Source organism: Mya arenaria, chromosome 13 (genome assembly GCF_026914265.1).
Source record: "Mya arenaria isolate MELC-2E11 chromosome 13, ASM2691426v1".
NCBI lineage: Eukaryota > Metazoa > Mollusca > Bivalvia > Myida > Myidae > Mya > Mya arenaria.
The window spans coordinates 18,019,319-18,039,484 of NC_069134.1; the positions used below are offsets into that span (position 1 = coordinate 18,019,319).

The 20,166-nt window shown below is 39.2% G+C and overlaps 4 protein-coding genes across 4 annotated transcripts in view; 3 read left to right on the forward strand and 1 right to left on the reverse strand.

Moving 5' to 3' along the window:
* Nucleotides 1-1,188: 1,188 nt before the first annotated feature.
* On the reverse strand, nt 1,189-4,739 carry LOC128213554 (actin, cytoplasmic-like). The gene is made up of 2 exons (XM_052919394.1): nt 4,545-4,739; nt 1,189-2,325 (listed from the first exon to the last, which is right to left on the reverse strand). Exons 1-2 carry the CDS (start codon nt 4,671-4,673, stop codon nt 1,321-1,323), a joined length of 1,134 nt encoding a protein of 377 aa, XP_052775354.1. The 5' UTR covers nt 4,674-4,739; the 3' UTR covers nt 1,189-1,320.
* A 2,768-nt stretch (nt 4,740-7,507) lies between these two features.
* LOC128213142 (uncharacterized) lies at nt 7,508-13,089 on the forward strand. Its single transcript, XM_052918678.1, is given in 5 exon segments — nt 7,508-8,980; nt 11,286-11,344; nt 11,579-11,775; nt 12,569-12,725; nt 12,728-13,089. Coding segments are annotated over 3 exon segments (492 nt in total). The 5' UTR covers nt 7,508-8,980; nt 11,286-11,344; nt 11,579-11,649; the 3' UTR covers nt 12,937-13,089.
* Nucleotides 13,090-16,764: 3,675 nt separating this feature from the next.
* Nucleotides 16,765-18,208, forward strand: LOC128213377 (uncharacterized). Its single transcript, XM_052919025.1, has 2 exons — nt 16,765-17,178; nt 17,405-18,208. The coding sequence occupies exons 1-2, from the start codon at nt 16,815-16,817 to the stop codon at nt 17,716-17,718; spliced, it is 678 nt and encodes a 225-aa protein (XP_052774985.1). The 5' UTR covers nt 16,765-16,814; the 3' UTR covers nt 17,719-18,208.
* Nucleotides 17,176-20,166, forward strand: part of LOC128213373 (peroxisomal biogenesis factor 3-like) — a 246,858-nt gene continuing 243,867 nt past the window's right edge. Inside the window, exon 1 of the mRNA XM_052919017.1 lies at nt 17,176-17,179. The gene's annotated coding sequence lies outside the window, so the exon portion shown is untranslated. The remainder of the gene's footprint in view (nt 17,180-20,166) is intronic.

Below are 20,166 nucleotides of genomic sequence, written 5' to 3' on the forward strand. Positions count from 1 at the left end.
CAAAGATTTTTTCTACCAAGTTCAGTTAATTATAACACCTTGACCAGCTACATATCACTGTACCATGCTGTTATTCCCATGTGTGATACTACTTACAATTTTGCTGTTTTAAATGAATACGATTATCCTTAATTTACTTTATTGAAAGAACTAATTATTTTACAATATCCTTAATTTACATTATTGAACTTATTATTTTACAGTGGTAAGTTTTTGTCAACTAGAGGGACCATGCGTGTGTGGATTGCCCGTACAGCCGGGCTAAACTAGTTGATGTTATTTCTGTATGCAGTGCTCTAATCCATCTTACTTAATACTTTATGCATGATATATCAAGAAACGGCTTTTGTAAACAGTTGTTTCAATATTGTATCTATTTTAAACCATAGGCTTTTATTTCAAGGACACCATGGCGCAACTCTTTGTTGTTTGGATATGTTATGTATGTTTGTTATCCATGTCGGAAAATAGCGCATTGAGCTAAAAGTTTTTTTTGTTAACATATACCCAGCTTAAAATAAAGATTCTTGTATCTTGTGTAATACTTCGTTTGGATTCCAAGGAGTGTGACTTTGATCTTAAGTAAGTCAAGTATAGTCATAATTTATTGCAGGTATACAATTATTATACAAATGTACTAAGGAGTATTTGAGGTCGCTCTTGCTTAATAAAGGTCAACTCAATTGGTCAGTTGCCATCAAGGTTGCCAATCACATGATAGATATTGTGTGTTTGATCAACTGTTGACAATTCAGGTAACGATGGAGGTGAAATGGTGTTAACAGCCGATTGTCTATTTATTGTCCCCCATTTTGGCAAAATTTTATACCGAATTTCTAAGGATTTTTTTTAACTTGTCATAACTATCGAAGACCGCAACTCCAGATTCAGAAGGAATATTCAACAGTTACTGCTTAACAAACGGATTCAGAGTGCCCTCTCACTCCTCGTCAAGCATGGAAGACATTTATATGAAACAATATACATAAGCTTGGACATATTGGACAAGAAATGCATTTAGAGCAGCCACAGGTGTGATTGATACCCGTGGACCACCCGGAAGACGCACACTCGGACACAGGCACAACATGACAACTGAACATCATGATCCGTGGTCACATAACATGAAGTGGGAACTTTCTCCTGTTTGTTGTTGGATAAGTAGCAACAAATAAACATGGGAATGGATAACGTTTTTGTGTTTATTTTTTTATATAAAAAGTAGAGAAATACGTGTTAAAAATAACAATTGCACAGAAAGGCTACATCAAGGTACGATCACAAGCAAATTTCAAGTCAATAACCTAACACTGTAATATCTTAGAAGCATTTCCTGTGGACGATGGATGGGCCGGACTCGTCGTATTCCTGCTTGCTGATCCACATCTGCTGGAAGGTGGATAGGGACGCCAGGATGGAGCCGCCGATCCAGACGGAGTACTTCCGCTCTGGGGGAGCGATGATCTTGATCTTCATGGTGGGTGGGGCAAGCGCGGTTATTTCCTTCTGCATCCTGTCTGCAATACCGGGGAACATTGTTGAACCACCAGACAAAACGGTGTTTGCATACAGATCCTTACGGATGTCGACGTCGCACTTCATGATACTGTTGTATGTAGTTTCATGGATGCCGGCGGATTCCATACCGAGGAATGATGGCTGGAACATGGCCTCAGGGCAACGGAAACGCTCATTGCCAATGGTGATTACCTGGCCGTCGGGGAGCTCGTAGCTCTTCTCGAGCGAACTAGAGGAGGCGGCTGTTTGCATTTCCTGTTCAAAGTCCAGGGCGACGTAACAAAGCTTTTCCTTAATGTCTCTGACGATTTCACGCTCGGCTGTGGTGGTGAAAGAATAGCCGCGCTCTGTGAGGATCTTCATCAGGTAGTCGGTAAGATCTCTGCCTGCCAGATCAAGACGGAGGATGGCGTGGGGCAGGGCGTAACCCTCGTAGATGGGGACAGTGTGGGACACACCGTCACCGGAGTCCATCACAATACCGGTGGTACGGCCGGAAGCGTACAGGGAGAGTACAGCCTGGATGGCCACGTACATGGCGGGTGTGTTGAAGGTCTCAAACATGATCTGGGTCATCTTTTCCCTGTTGGCCTTGGGGTTGAGGGGGGCCTCGGTGAGCAGAACGGGGTGTTCCTCGGGGGCAACACGGAGCTCGTTGTAGAAAGTGTGATGCCAGATCTTCTCCATGTCGTCCCAGTTGGTGACAATGCCGTGCTCAATGGGGTACTTGAGGGTGAGGATACCTCTCTTGCTCTGGGCCTCGTCTCCCACATAGCTGTCTTTTTGTCCCATGCCAACCATCACACCCTGAAATACACAGAACAAAAAACGAATGTAAGTTTTATAATGAACATATATTGTACGTGTACATGTAACACGAGATATATTCCACTTATAACAACTAGCGCATTAGCGCATTCGGGGGGGGGGGGGGGGGCGCACCCGGCGCCATCCCCTTGAGGGATCATGTCAAACGCATGACAAAAGGTAACGCCTTTAAGTTACGCCCCCTGATAACGGCAACAATGCATGACTAGGTAACTTGAACCCACAAGAATGTACGAACATCACACTTCGATTGTCGCATACCAGAATCATTTTACATCCAAGTTATGAAAGGTTATGTCCAAAATGTACAACCAAGCGTTGTCAACAATCGGACAAGCGTTAACTTTTTCGGTAAATCTAAACCGTTTAAGGATGTATGGGCTTGACTTGCTATACATATCAAATACATGAATCTTTTACATCGTTGTGCGTGTACTTTTAAGGCTAATTATTGTAACTTATTTACTAGTCCTCATTTATCAGAGGGTAATATGTGATATCAAACATCATTCAAATAGTATAAGCGAACGTCAGTGCGCGGGGTGTGACCAATCAGAAACCATCGTGTAGTTCATTTCAAACTCAATTTTTCATGAATTTCTCCTTAAAACTCAACGAGTTGTGTCGCATTAAAATATATGTTTATTTAGCCTGCAGTGTTTTTATACGGTACACTGAATACTTATAACGCAACTTGTGAATCCAGTCAAAAATCATCGACATTTATCACTGCCAAGGGCTTAAACTGAGTAATTATGTTGGAATGTTGCTGATCGTGCATGGTAAAAGTTAAGGGTTATTTCATGAATGTAGATGAACGCAGGTCTGGATGATTTATTTCCGAATAAACTTGTAACCCTCGAAAAACTCAAGTGCGCGTCGTACGATACTCATTTGTATCTCGAGTTTCGTTATGAGTAATTGTATAAAAATCTACATCACTCATAAGGAACATATTGTTTTCTTTATGTTCCTTGATACGCTATAATCAGGAATGCGCAAGTTCGAAAAATGACCATATATGGGTATTTGACAAATATGGGTGTAGGATATGTTTAAAAAGTGAACATAGTCTTGGTTACGCGGAAATGTATGCACTTTAATATTAACGCTTGCATTGCGTTTGATTAAGGAAACAGTAGCAAAAAGTTCAATATAGAAATTGCCCGTTGTTTATTAATTATTCATATCTTCCGTGAATAATGAACTGACACATCATTGCATCTATATTGACATGTTCATTATTATATAGTAAAAAGATTATGATTGCCACACACACACTGATGGAGGAAAACAAAAGGAAGATAAACTCCCTTTTAAGGAAATGCTTGTTATCAACAGTTGAAGTATATTTCAATGTATTTCATACATATAAAGGCATATTGCATCCCTTGAATAGAGAGACGTTTTCTCTCTCAAACCATATATTCGCTTATCGTTGTGTAGATGAATTAAATGTAACCACTTTGAATAGGTTGTTCAAAGTTATGTCCAATTCTAAGTGAATTTACGTTCAAGTAGAATTTTTTTCAAACAAATTTTTAAAAATACAAAAGGAACCCTTTCCAAGGCTGAACCAAAATACATACATGGTTTCAGCCTGCTATACAATCAATAAAGTCTACCACGACAACATCTAGCCAATGATCAACATAAAATGCTAACTTATATACTACATTATACATAGGGCCAAAAATGGTTTAGTTAATAGGGTTACGTCCCTTTCAAAACTAGGTAAGGTAGATTGCCGTTTTTTTGTAAGGCTTTATATAAGACCGTTATTTTCATCATTGGAATATGGTGTCAATGTAATCTTCTGTACAAAGCGTTTAAGGTTGTATACTACATTTTAAAACACATTTAAAAACATTTTTTTTTTAGTTTTCCATTTTTTTTTACAAACTGACTATAAGAACGGTTGGACCTGCGTCTATTTCGTAGTTAGGGTCGGGTAACCCGAACCAAATGTTGTTGTTTTTTGCTTAGTGTAAAACACAGGGGAAGAGTGCGTTGTTTTGACACAACCATTTGACCACGCCCTTCCCCCTCCCTATTAAATTAAAATCCATGCCGAAAGTGTTTAGGTCGTGAAATATGCATGACAATATAGACTGTATTCTTAAACAACCGATCAATGCTTATACTAAATGATGCCATTTCAATAAGTAAAATAAATGAAAAACAAAATTGTTCCCTACCTGATGCCTGGGTCTGCCGACGATGGAGGGGAAGACGGCCCTGGGCGCGTCGTCTCCGGCGAAGCCCGCCTTGCACATTCCGGAACCATTGTCCACTACCAGAGCAGCAACATCACCTTCATCAGCCATTGTTATTTAATGAATTATAAAACTGACTACAACCTTACTTGAGACGTACCTTAAAGCAAGTGAACGCAGACGATATTTTACAAATAGTTATACATCCATACACTGACCCGAGTAATTATTCATATGAACTTTTTCCCTTCATCTGAAGCGCATGCTTTCCCATACTTTTTACCATATATGGTGTTGTTCTATTTATACGTGTAGCTTTTTCATTATTGACATGTATACATTATTAATACAGTGTTTTATGTTGATCACGTGACCAAAAAGCGACCAAGGGGAGAGAGATCGTATTACGAGGCAGTTAAAGTACACCAATAGCTACTTTATTACGAAAGTATCTTAAATGTGTGGATATCATCTTGTAAGAAGAGAAGAATGTTAAGCTCAGCATTTCAAGCATTTAACAGTTTCATTTGGCCAAACTTTTTTGCATGAATTGATAATATCATTCTCGACATATTTTCATTTATTTTTATATATAAACATGTATCTTCCATTTAAAAATAAGGACGTTGCATGCGAATTAAATCATACGGAGTACTTTTACCAGAATGTTTAATAAAACAAAATAATTAAATAATTCAAACTATATGTAACTGCTTGTTTATTTTAGGTAAATGTATTATAGTTATTATACATTTAAAAATACAATAAGAAATCATTCTTTTTTTACTACCATTATTATTAACGTCGATTATATTTTTTAGATCGGTGGAATGGGCCTTATTGGGGGGCGGGGGGGGGGGGGCATGCATTCTTCTTTATGTGAAAATATAAATATTGAATCTATATTTTACATTCCAGCGTTCTTCTACCAGGATGTTAGACTGTTTGCAAAACTGGAAGAGATTACATGTAGTACATAAGGAAGACAACTGTATACAGTTTTTGTTTCATTACTACGTCCGGGTTTGGAATTTTGTACTGTGTGTGGCCAAACAAATTATATTGTTGGTCATCTTTTTATGTCCAAATTTAATTGCAATAATATATGATACAAGTAGTAGTGTGTTTGAAAAGAAGTCCAACAAATAAGACTTCATGACATTCCCATTCTTCTGCAGTATTTATCAGCAGAAGAAAACAATGGACATATAAACATTACTGTACAGTGGTACGACTTGAATATCAAACTACATATTCGTATAATAACCCGTTCGAAAGCACCATATAAGGCCCGATTCAAGGGTTGTACGTTAGAGGGGGTGTATCATATAGTGGCATAACTCTTTTCTTTGCGCCCCTTCTTCAGAACCGAATTGTATTTGGTTTAAAGTGTTGACAATTTTTTTAACAATTTCTACTCCGAAATGGTGCGTTTTGAGCGTGTTAAGTTATTTTTTTTCTCTTCTATTAAATAAAAAAAGGAAACTTGGACGAATTTAGAGGGCGGATCAGCCCCCGCCCCCTCTTGGGCCCGCTAGTGCATATAATAGCGTTGGTTTAGACGTATATGTGTGTGCATAAAACAAAAACCTCATACTGATAAAATATATATCACAATTAGAAAATGAGCTTGCAATAACTTTTGAATTATACTATCGATGCATGTAAAATATCAATAAATTGGTAGAGAAACGCGCTTGTGTATCTTTACTTGAACAAAACGCAGCTCACTGTTTGGGGTAACAACAGGCAAGAGGTAGCACAAAGAGCATGCAGTTGATAGGGGAAACTTTGGGAACAGGCAGTGGATGAGGCAAAAGCGGGAACAAGAAGTGGATGGGATAACAGAGGGAATAGGCAGTGGATGGGATATCAACTAGAACATGCAGTGGATGGGGTAACAGCAGGAACACCGGAAACAGGCAATGGATGTGGTAACAGCGGGAACAAGAAGTGGATGGAATAACAGCGGGACCAGGCAGTGGATGGAGTAACAGCGGGAACAGGCAGTGGATGGGGTAACAGAGGGAACAGGCAGTGGACGGGATATCAACTACAACACGCAGTGGATGGGGTAACAGCGGGGCCAGGCAGTGGATTTAGTAACAGCGGAAACAGGCAGTGGATGCGGTAACATCAGGAAACCGCAGTGGATGGGGTAACAGCGAGACCAGGCAGCGGATGGGATTACAGCGGAAACAGGCAATGGATGCGGTGACATCGGGAACAGGCAGTGGATGGGGCAAAATTGGGACCAGGCAGCGGATGCGGTAACATCGGAAACACGCAGTGGATAGGGTAACAGCGGAAATAGGCAGTGGATGCGGTAACATCGGAAACACGCAGTGGATAGGGTAACAGCGGGAACACGTAGTGGATGCGGTAACAGCGGGAACACGCAGTGGATAGGGTAACAGCGGGAACAGGCAGTGGACGGAATATCACATAGAACAGGCATTGGATAGGATAACACCGAGAACACCGGAAACAGGCAATGGATGGGGTAACAGCGGGAACAGGCAGTGGATGGTGTAACACCGGGAACAGGAAATGGATGGGGTAACAGCGGGAACAGGCATCGGATGGGGTAACACCGGGAACAGGTAGTGGATGGGATACAACTGGGAACAGGTAGTGGATTGGGTAACACCAGGTACTGGAAGTGATTGGGGCGACACTGGGAACACGCATTTGATGTGATAACACTTTGAACAGGCAGTGGTTGTGTAACACCGGGAACATGATGTGGATGGGATAACACAGGGAACATGCAGTTGATGGAGAAACACTGGGAACAGGCAGTTAATGGTGCAATACTGGGAACAGGCATTTGGATGGCGAAACACTGGGAACAGGCATTAGATGGTGCAACATTGGGAACAGCTTATGGATGGGGAAACACTGGGAACAGGAAGTGGATATGATAACACATTGAACAGGCATCGATAGGGGTTACACTTGGCACAGACAGTGAATGGGGAAACACTGGGCACAATAATATGATGAGATACCACTTGGAACAGGAAGCGTATGGTGAAACGCCGGGAGCAGGCATTTGAAGTATTAAAACAGAGAATGTAGAGGGATTTTTTGTACTGGTATTTATTTTAAAATACCGTCATATAAAACTGAAACGTTCAGAAATGATTTACCTTGCCCTCAGGTGACTTTTGGACATAATCTTCCGTACAAGATTTACATGTAAAGGCCATTGTTGACTTGACAGTGTTTATTGTTATACTTCGATAAATATGCAATTTCTCCACTTGAAAACAACCCGACACTTATTATGGTAAATTGATCGATTAACTTCGTCACATTATTGTAATTAGATACAAGATTGATGGATATGATTCGTCATCCATCATTTTCCGTCGTAATGGACAGTTTTCCTTTAAATGACCCAAACAATACCATATTCTATTCCCTGTAATTGTCTTAACAATGTTTTGATTACACATTTCCTGTTCGAAGAATACTCTCTTAATCATCAACCACTCTCACAAACAAATGCTTATTTTCATGGACGTTATACTGTAAAGTAATACCAAAAACTCTTAAAACTGTATGAGGGCTTCAAGTGTACGTGAAATAAGATGCATTGGTATGTTTACTCCTGAATTAAGTACATGACGCATGATACATGTAAACATGTTTGCATTTACAAATGCATGGTGTATCTGTTTCATTACTACAATCTTATAATAACAGCTGAATATAAACAAAAATTAAAAAAAGTACTTATCTCTAGGGATGGAAACCGGATACGAAATCGGTATCCGGATATTCGTATCAAGTATTCGAATACTATCCGGATACTCGTATCAAATTGTTTTCATAATAAGTAAATTTCCTATCATATGTCACCCACCTTCTGTTATTTGACATTATTGTCCACTTAATTTATAATTCGTCATATGGCAATTTCACTTTTTGATTCATTCTTTCTCAGTCTTAATAATTTATAATGTTATAATCAAAGCTCAACAACTCATTTTACGTCATAAAACTCATGATGAATACCACATAAACACCTCGCGAATTTGATAGTCACTTCGGCCGAGGTGGTTGCTTGGTTACTGCCACTTGCTTTCGAGTTTGTTATTTATCAGCAGGTTTCATGTTAAATGACGCTTTGATTATTTGATAGTCGATTGTAATTTTATTTCATAACATTGTTTGATTTAATGCAATACCTACAATTTCTGCGGTGTTTTGTAATGAAGGATATAATTGCGGAAAAGATAAGAAGACAAAAAGACGACAACACTTTTACCATCCTCGGATTTTGTGAAATACTTCCAAACACTCGAAGTCAATGTTGGAGGCATATATTTCCGTAGTCGTGATACAGGAATAACGATTAATTATTCAAAACACATTTACAAGATGCGAAAGGATGGACATTTGATTGAAAAGTGAAAAGATAAACAAATTTGTATTTATTGTTTAGATAGCAATAATTTCTTCATGCATATTCATCAAAAATACGATTGGTCATTAATAGCTTTGCACGACCCTTAACTTGTGATTTGACGATCAATTCCTACGGATTAATGATCAATCCGTTTAATATCAACTAGTGCCAATTAGTGTCTATTAAGCACATCTGAGATTATAAAACAACACTTGTCATTGTATACAAGGTCATAGAACTTCACAGGGTGCTGCACAAGGACACAATATCACGCCTTTTGCAAACACCCAATTAGCAGACGATTTGTGACACATACCCGCTTCGCGACAGACACTGTTGATCACCTGAAATATTTCATCTGAAAAGTTTTATAACAATTGCTATGTCCCTGCTAAGCTATTTCATTTAAGTTTTAATTCTTAACGAATATTCGAATACCCATTTTGGTATCCGAATACTTGCGTGATATCCGGATACTCGGATATTCGCTTCCATCCCTAGTGTTCGATATCTTATCTCATATCGAACACTTTTTAAAAAACTGTTTTGTCTAGTGTTACCCCTACGTCTACTTCTACTGCTACTAGCTACTGCTACCCCTACGTCTACTGCTACCCCTACTCATACTGTTACTAGCTACTGCTACCCCTACGTCTACTTCTACTGCTACTAGCTACTGCTACCCCTACGTCTACTTCTACTGCTACTAGCTACTGCTACCCCTACGTCTACTGCTACCCCTACTCATACTGTTACTAGCTACTAGCTACTGCTACCCCTACGTCTACTGCTACTAGCTACTGCTACCCCTACGTTTAATGCTACCCCAACTCATACTGCTACTAGCTACTGCTACCCCTACGTCTACCTCTACTGCTACTAGCTACTGCTACCCCTACGTCTACTTCTACTGCTACTAGCTACTGCTACCCCTACGTCTACTTCTACTGCTACTAGCTACTGCTACCCCTACGTCTACTGCTACCCCTACTCATACTGTTACTAGCTACTAGCTACTGCTACCCCTACGTCTACTTCTACCTTTACTGCTACTAGCTACTAGCTATGCTACGCATATGTGTACTTTTACTTCTACTGCTACAAGCTACTAGCTACTGCCACCCCTACGTCTACTGCTAACCCTACGCCTACTGCTACTAGCTACTAGATACTGCTACCCCTACGTCTTCTGCTACTAGTTACTGCTACCCCTACGTCTACTGCTACTTCTACTGCTACTGTTACTAGCAACTGCTAGAGTTCTACTGCTACCAGCTACTGCTACTCATTCGTTTATTTCTACTCCTACTGCTACTAGCTACTAGCTACTGCTATCCCTACGTCTACTGCTACTACCTACTGCTATCCCTGCTTCTACTTCTATAGCTACTGCTACCCCTACGTCTACTACTACTAGCTTCTGCTATTCCCTACGTCTACTGCTACTAGCTACTGCTTCCCCTACGTCTACTACTACTAGCTTCTGCTATTCCCTACGTCTACTGCTACTAGCTACTGCTACCCCTACGTCTACTTCTACTCCTACTGATTCTTGCTACTAGCTACTGCTACCCCTACGTCTACTGCTATCCCTACGTCTACTCCTACTTCTACTGCTTCTTTCTATCAGCTACTGCTACCACTACGTCTTCTGCTACTAGCTACTGCTACCCATTCGTCTACTTCTACTGCTACTTGCTACAAGCTACTGCTTCCCTACGTCTACTGCTACCCCTACTCCTATCGCTACTAGCTAATAGTTACTGCTACCCCCTACGGCTACTTCTACCACTACTCTTACTGCTACTAGCTACAAGCTACTGGTGGTGGTGTTAGTAGTTTATACTCCGGGTCCCGGCGTGAGCACATTGAAGGGTCCCAGAGTGACAGTTCAACCACCGCACACCTATCCTGAGCGGTTAACCAGTACTAGGTGCCTTGCGAATGGTCGTAGAAAGGATTTCATAACCAATCACAACAGAAGTGACCTGGTCCGCCCGGGAATCGAACCCGGGTTGTCCGATTAACAGTCCAACGCTATACCGACTAAGCTAACCGGGCGGACGCTACAAGCTACTACTACCCCTATGTCTACTTATACTTATACGAGCGGCCCTGGTAAAAGCTTCCCTCCTCTCTTTATTCAATCATTAATGTTTTAACACGTTTTATATTGAGTGCATCCTAAAGCATTATTCATTCCTCTTAAAATTCGATATATTTTCGGGGATTCATAAATTTACAAAAGGTAAACCCTGTGTCATATCATTCATATGTATTGAAAGACCATGTCGTTCACCTTTCAGTTCGTCAGTCATCCAAGGAAGCTCTGTAAAACGCACTCTCACTCTTGCATGAAATTAAGGTATATCTCATACAAGTATATGTAGGTCGCTCTATTCACTTACTTAAAAAGAATGCTTTAATAAACGGACTCAGTCAGCGAATCTATGGAACAGATGATCTTATTGAACTGATTGGTACTACAAATCAACAGGCGTGCCAACATAACTATACATGCTGTAAAGGATTATGCCTTATTCATAACATAGTCAGCTAATTTACCGCACATATTTTACCCCGTCACATAATTATTCAGGTATATCACATTTATCCTGACCATTGGGCAGTGTGGACGAAAGTATTAATCTTCCAAAACCATAACCAACAATGGCTGATGATGATACTGCGGCTTTGGTAGTGGGCAATGTTTCCGGATTGTGCAAGGCGGGCTTCGCCGGCGACGACGCGCCCAGGACCGTCTTCCCCTCCATTACCGGAAGACCCGGGCATAAGGTAGAGAGCTGTGGTTTTTGTAACTTTAGAATTTAATTTCGCATGGATCATGCAATGGCGTAATATAAATAAGTTTAATAAACTACATACACATACTGACGAAAAAACGTGAGAGAATTTTGCCTGATTTCCTTAGAAATTATATGCAAAGCGATCTATGTGATTATTGATGCATATAACTAATATAGAATTAGGAGAATAATTTTTATTCAGAAACGATATCATACACATTAATTGTTCAAATTAGGACAACAAGACATATGATTTAAACATTTCAATTCATACAAATCATGCATTTAAAACAATCATATGAACTGACATAATAATTTTAATATTGACAAGTCCAAATATGTGGTATGATGTGATATGGACTACAGTGTTTCCGTACAAGCGTTTAAGGTAGTTCATCCATTATAAGGATACTCAGGTATACCACGTAACTTTACCAAAATTATGTAATTAACTTGTTTTTTTTGTTTTTTTGTAAAATTCGATGCTTTCTGTTTAATTACAAAAGAAATGTAGATTTTTTTTATATGCCCCTTGAAAATGATACTGTAGTTTATTTCTTTTAAATAATTGTTCACATGTTCTCAATCAACTACCTTACAGGGTTTCAAATAATAAGGCTATGGGATTTCCAGAAACAAAGCCTGTTGTTATGATGATTTTAATAATTTAAACTGAAGAAAAGTTATGAACTCGTGAAACGTTTTGATTCATTAATGAATAATATATTTAACATGCTATACGTTTTACTACGTCTGTCATTTAACTCTTCCTTATTTTTCAGGGTGTCTTGGGAGAGAAAGACAGCTATGTTGGCGACGAGGCCCAGAGCAGGGGAGGTTTCCCCACTCTCAAGTATCCCATCGAACTCGGCATTGTCACCAACTGGGACGACATGGAGAAGATCTGGCATCACACTTCCTACAACGAGCTTCGTGTGGCCTCGCGGAACACCCCGTCCTGCTCACAGAGGCCCCTCTCAACCCCAAGGCAAACAGGGAACAGATGACCAAGATCATGTTTGAGACCTTCAACACACCCGCCATGTATGTGGTCATCCAGGCGGTACCCTCCATGTACGCTTCCGGGCATATTGTGATGGACTCTGCTGTGTCCAATACTGTGCCTATTTATGAAGGCCGTACACCATAATCAGATGAGATCTGACAGGAAGATATCTTACTGACTACTTACATGTAAATAATACGACGAGTCTGGCCTCTACATCGTCTACAGGAAGTGTTTCTTACATGTCAAATTAGAACACAAGTTATTATAAGTGTAGTTTTTCTTTGTGAATAAAAAAGCTGAAAATCAATGAGCTTGGTTGTTTTGTTTTTCACAAAAAGAACTTTAGCAATGACTTTTCCTGTATGCCTTTGAACCATGAGTTATCCAAATGACCTCGATCAATGATTTCTTAAACACCTTTAGCAGAAGGTTTACCCGTTTCATATTTGAACAAGGAGTTTTAGCAATGAGTTTTCCCGAAGACCTTCAGCATAGAGTTTTCCAGAAGACCTTTAACCTAGAGTTTTCCCAAAGGTCTTTAACATTGAGTTTTCACTAAAATTTCAAACAATAACTATTTTTGGGGAATTTGATATATGAATTTCTTCACATACGTTGGCAAATGAAGTTTCTCTTTGACTTTATTATGTGTTTTCCCGAATAGTTCAGTCAATAAGATTTCCGTAATACCTCGATCGATGAGGTTTTCTGAATCCCTTATTCAATGAGGTTTCCCGAATAGTTCAGTCAATAAGATTTCCGTAATACCTCGATCGATGAGGTTTTCTGAATCCCTTATTCAATGAGGTTTCCCGAATAGTTCAGTCAAAGAGGTTTCCCTAAGGCCTCGTTCAATGAGGTTTCCTTGAGGCCTCGGTCAATGAGGTTCCCTTGAGGCCTCGGTCAATAAGGCTTCCCTAAGGCCTAGTTCAATGAGATTTCCCTAAGGCCGCGGTCACTGAGGTTTTCCTCAGGCCTCGGTCAATGAGGTTTCCCTATGGCCACGGTCAACGAGGATTCCCTAAGGCCTCGGTTAATGAGGTTTCCCTAAAGCCTCGGTCAATTAAGTTTCTATCAGGCCTCGTTCAATGAGGTTTCCCTAAGGCCTCAGTCAAGGAGGTTTCCTTGAGGCATCGGTCAATGAGGTCTCCTTGAAGCCTAGGTCAATGAGGTCTCCCTAAGGCATCGGTCAATGAGGTTTCCTTGAAACCTCGGTCAATGAGGTCTCCCTAAGGCATCGGTCAATGAGGTTTCCTTGAAGCCTTGGTCAATGAGGTTTCCCTAAGGTCTCAGTCAATGAGGTTTCCTTGAAGCCTCGGTCAATGAGGTTTCCCTATGACCACGGTCAATGAGGATTCCCTATGGCCACGGTCAATGAGGATTCCCTAAGGCCTCGGTTAATGAGGTTTCCCTAAGGCCTCGGTCAATGAGGTTTCCTTGAAGCCTCGGTCAATGAGGTTTCCCTAAGGCCTCGGTCAATGAGGTTTCCCTAAGGCATCGGTCAATGAGGTTTCCCTATGGCCACGGTCAATGAGGATTCCCTAAGGCCTCGGTTAATGAGGTTTCCCTAAAGCCTCGGTCAATTAAGTTTCCATCAGGTCTCGTTCAATGAGGTTTCCTCTAAGACATTTCATATATGCTCTTGTACTTTCCCTCTTACGTTTACCAATGAGCTTCGCCGAGACTGATCAGCGCGTTTTTCAAGTAGATTTGGACAATTATTTCTCATCAAATTTACATTAAGTTTAACCCTCTTAGACTTTGCCTGATTTATTTTCATCAAGACTATTATCAGAAAGTTTTCCTTGGGACTTTAACAATGACTCTTTCTACATGGCTATGAACAATGTGACTATTTTATACTTGTTAAATGAATTTTCTGTAAGACATTGATCAATGAGGCTTTCTTAAAACGGCAAATAAAGAGTTTTCCCTCACACTTGAGCAAGTAGTTTTCCTTCTTACCTTTGAAAATTTTTCTCTTGGGCTTTGAACAATGCGATTTATCTAAAACATTTGGACAATGAGTTTATCCTTATGACGTTGAACAAGACAAGTAGTTATCCTTCTGCACTTTGAACAATGACTTTTCTCTTAAGCTTTGCACAATGAGTTTTCTCTTAAGCTTTGAACAATGAGTTTTTCTTAAGCTTTGAACAATGACTTTGCTCTTAAGCTTTGAACAATGACTTTGCTCTTAAGCTTTGAACAATGAGTTTTTTCCTAAGCTTTGAACAATGAGTTTTTTCTTAAGCTTTGAACAATGAGTTTTTTCCTAAGCTTTGAACAATGACTTTGCTCTTAAGCTTTGAACAATGAGTTTTTTCTTAAGCTTTGAACAATGTGTTTTTCTTAAGCTTTGAACAATGACTTTGCTCTTAAGCTTTGAACAATGAGTTTTTTCTTAAGCTTTGAACAATGACTTTTCTCTTAAGCTTTGAACAATGAGTTTTTCTTAACATTTGAACAATGAATTTGCTCTTAAGCTTTGAACAATGACTTTGCTCTTAAGCTTTGAACAATGACTTTGCTCTTAAGCTTTGAACAATGACTTTGCTCTTAAGCTTTGAACAATGACTTTGCTCTTTAGCTTTGAACAATGAGTTTTTTCTTAAGCTTTGAACAATGAGTTTTCTCTTAAGCTTTGAACAATGTGTTTTTCTTAAGCTTTGAACAATGAGTTTTTTCCTAAGCTTTGAACAATGAGTTTTCTCTTAAGCTTTGAACAATGAGTTTTTTCCTAAGCTTTGAACAATGACTTTTCTCTTAAGCTTTGAACAATGTGTATTTTTTAAGCTTTGAACAATGACTTTGCTCTTAAACTTTGAACAATGAGTTTTTTCCTAAGCGTTGAACAATGACTTTGCTCTTAAGCTTTGAACAATGAGTTTTTTCTTAAGCTTTGAACAATGACTTTTTTCTTAAGCTTTGAACAATGACTTTTCTCTTAAGCTTTGAACAATGACTTTGCTCTTAAGCTTTGAACAATGACTTTTCTTTTAAGCTTTGAACAATGTGTTTTTCTTAAGCTTTGAACAATGACTTTGCTCTTAAGCTTTGAACAATGACTTTTCTTTTAAGCTTTGAACAATGACTTTTCGCTAAGCGTTTGAAACTAAAACTTTTAACCATTAGTTTTCTCAGAGATTTCGATCATCGAGTTTTTCCGTATGAACTTGACCTATACGATGTTTTGTCAAAAATATCCTAAAGGTTGTGTTGAATTAAATATATTCTGAGTGTATAAAGTACCGAAAAAACACGTTTGAGACATTCGATCATAGCATTAGCATAGCAGAGTATATGCCAAATGCCAGGTTTTATTTCAATTGCTTATATAACCTTAGACCTTCGTATCTGTAAGAATTATCTTGCAAAAAGGAACTTTCAAGGTTTATATCTGAAATCAAATAAGAATTTATCTTTTCAAAACCAGAAAAAAACAAGGTTGACCTCAATTCCATTACACCTGAATTCCTCTATCTCGCCGTCATTAAAGGGTGGACGCTTGTTTCCGTAGCATTTTCGTCTTTTCTCAAAGGCTTTTTCGTGTTTTGTACGGCAATCGAACTATGAACTGACTTTAATCTAATCGTTAAATTGTCGATTTCAAAATCTGTAAAAATAGCTGGCTTAATATGCTTGTCATACGTTCTCATACTTTTCTCTTCGTCAAATTCTCACCCCTTTCATGTTGAGGAACACGATCAAAAATTAAACATGATGATAATATTTAGTTTGAAACCCTTTTATATGATGTATACGCATAGCAGCTACTGAACAAACGAATACTATATTTTATGAATGCCTTAAAATGCAAGGTAAAATTATACAGAATGCAATAACAACGAAAACAGCGTTCTACGAACATTCTACTTTAACTTATTTTTGAATCAAGTCATTGTTACAGTATGTATCAAATCTGGACAACTACCTTGAATCGTTCATGCACGGGCTTTGACTCTGACGCGGTCAACATCTGCAAAATACTTTTGAAAACAGGAGCATTGTTAGCAAAGATGCGTCGCTCAAGGAACAAGGTTCGTGTTGTGTTTATGTGCTATTTGCTAGCGTTGGCCCAGAGCCTGGATTCAGAACCCAAATGTTCGCGGTTCGACTACGAGGAGAGGCTTTTGGAGAAGATGGTCCGACTGGAGTGGCAGTTCGAACGGCTCCAGGAGGAGTGGCGGGAGTCACGGTCCGCCATGGTGGACGGGCGGGCGAAGGTAGAAATTGCGCTGCAGGGGCACCTAGAACGCCTCGTGGACGCGGAGGAGATGGCGCGAGTCAGTGTGTCTGTGAGCGAGAGGAGGATTGAGGAAGTGATACTTAATGTTACTGAAACAGCGAACAAGGCACTTCTCAAACTGGATGAGAATATTGGTAATGGTATCAGTTGTGTTTTGGAAATCTTTGCAATGTCCTTCTTTACTTTTTGTTCGTGTTTTAACCAAAAGTAAATTATTTTCCGGCACATAATAGATATGTTTTTTCCAATGAAATCTTGTTAAGCATGATCTCTTTATGTTTAATAGCATTGCATAGCGGCCTTTACATAGAACGTACCAAATACTTTACAAAGAATCTCATGACCAAATCCTCAATATAGGCGCCGGCTACACGCCTTCTTCAGGAAAGTTCACGTCTCCAACTTCCGGTTTGTACATGTTTACAATCCAGCTTTGTGTTGAGAAGGATAGCAGTATGTATTTTGAGCTTATCAAAGGTGGCACAGACCGCCTCCAGATGTCACGAATCTACAATGCCGGCTCGAGCCAGTGTAACACGGCAGACGCCTTTGTCATGTTGGCAATGAACGAAACGGTTGCCGTCCAGGCTACATCGAGCTACTCCATTAATATTCAGACTGACGACTCAATATTCTGGAACACGTTCGCGGGAGTTCTTCTGCATCAGAGTTAGACATAATTGTTATTAGTCTCGATCTGACAGTTTATCATGAGATTACAGTGACGTAGCTAGCCCTCTTTTCATGTGTATTCACAACTGTGCTAGGATTGTCCGGGGGCATGCACCCTCGGAAAATTTTGAAAACCATGGTGCAATCTGGTGCGCTCTGGGCGATCTCAGGTGCTTTATTTAGTACAGGAAAATGGAAAGTTTTAGGATCATGAAGTCACTGCAACTTTGGCTGATTTGTCTTGTCAGAATCATGTGGATTAAGCCGCGTAGTCGCGTATAGGCAGCTACGCGCCTGGATTACTATATCATCGGAATTTCAGAACCAATACATGAAGTATAGTAGTGAAGTTAGTAATGTGTACTTGAATTGCTAGTAGCACTATTTCTTAACTGGATCTTACTTGCTTATATCGACTATCATGATAACCTTGTGATTATCTATCTACTTGCTATTATACATGTTTCGAACTTATTATATTATCAAAATAAATACTGGTGAACGAAGTATAGTTTGAGGGTTTCAATTAAAAACTAGAACAAGCTTCATGAAGCATATAATATTTTTCCTGTTTATTGTTACTTAAAACATGAAAGAGAGTAGGAAAGTAAAATGTCAGGGGCGTAGCCAGCCCTCTGTTCTTGGGATTTATAATTGTACAATGGGGCGGGGTTCGCGGGTTTGCCCCTACAGACACTTTTGAAACAATTGTGCAATCTGGTGCATTCTGGGTGTTCTGAGGTGCTTTTAAGTAGCGAAAAATGGACAGTTTTAGGATCGTGTAGTCAAGAACGCATACTGCCACTTTGATTTTTATAAAAAAAATATGTCAAAATCATGTGGATTCAGCCGCGTGCTCGCGTATATGCAGCTTCGCCCCTGAAAGTTGTAAATATTATAAATATAAGTGTTGTAAATATTGACATCTTACATCGAAAGCAAATTAATTATACACTAACCCCACTCCGCATAGAGTTTGTCAACATTGGGAGGGTAAGAACATCATAAAATAACTCTAGATTTGCATTTGTCAAAAGTGCAGTTCAGATAGACTTACCCCAACCCGTAATAAGGTGCATATAGAGAACATGTATTCAACATATAATCTTAAACGATGGACTACAGCTTCCATCGATATATCGCACATGCGACCTTATATCCATTTTCCTGTATCAAAGGTCAAGATCAGCCATGAGGGCATATAAGTATCTTTCACATGAATGAGGAGCGGATGGAAAAATCTGACCAGATGGTTCGTGTGGAAGCCGTTAACGAGGCTTTGGGTGTTAACTGCCACGCAGCGTGCCCGATGGTAGGATTTATTTCATCCGCCCTGCAGTGTTGACGCAATAGAAAACGCCATATACTAGTTCCCGATTGACGTCGCCGTTTTCAGGTTTTCATTGTTCTCACTCAATCTTTATAAATCGTTATATTTTTAATTAAGTATCTTATTCCTTTAAACTATTATTCTGAAATGACGCATAGATGCACGAAAGTCGTCTAACCCGGAGTGGGTTCTTGAGAGAAAATTCCAGGCCCGGTATAACTCGGAAACGAATGTCCTTTATGCAAGAATACTATTTCCCTGACTGGTCTCAGCCGGTCTCTGTTTGCAAAAATATAAAGTAGCTATCGGCCTTGAATTTTGAATACCGCCAAGCAAATCTATAAACCGGGTATAGGACCGAGAACCCAAAATAAAAAGGTAAGAGTTTCTTTAAGTAAATTCTTCGTGAATAATCAAGAAATTAATTAATCAATCAATCAATCAATGAGTCAAACAACCAATCAATCAATTAATCACATCTCCCACTAGAGGGCGACCTTTATGAAACGCCTCTTTCTCGTGGCCGAGTAATTAATAAAATTCGTTTATTTAATCGTTCATCGATTTTGTTAAAGTTTCATGATAAAGAAAGAAAATAAATGTGTCTTTCCCTAACATTTTTCAAGATAACACATAAACTCTTATAATGCATATTAGCAACTTATCCCGTTGTTGTGAATGTATCTTTATTTAACATGTCTGTTTAATAATAGAGAAACGTAGTAGACAACTTCTTCGGCGGTCTGGTGTTACCGATATCGCTGAGTTCACGGGTCTTACTCCCTTACTCTTACTTTTACTCTTACTTAAAACATGTTTTAAAGCTTTCACCTTTGCTTATTCTTTATAGTTTTCCGAACGACTGGCGAGTACAGACATAATGCAAATGAAACATATAAATAGTTAAAGCCAAGACTTAATTCATAAACAAAAGTTATTGTATATTTATAGTGCTTCATACATCCTATTTGACTTTTAACACTAATTACAAATAGCCTTGAATAACTTTGGTATTGTATCGCCGTTTGCAACGAATGAATAATACTGTTGAACATTCTTATTCATTTATAGTCAAGCTTACCTGCGTATCTGCAATTACTTGCATACAATAAAATATACG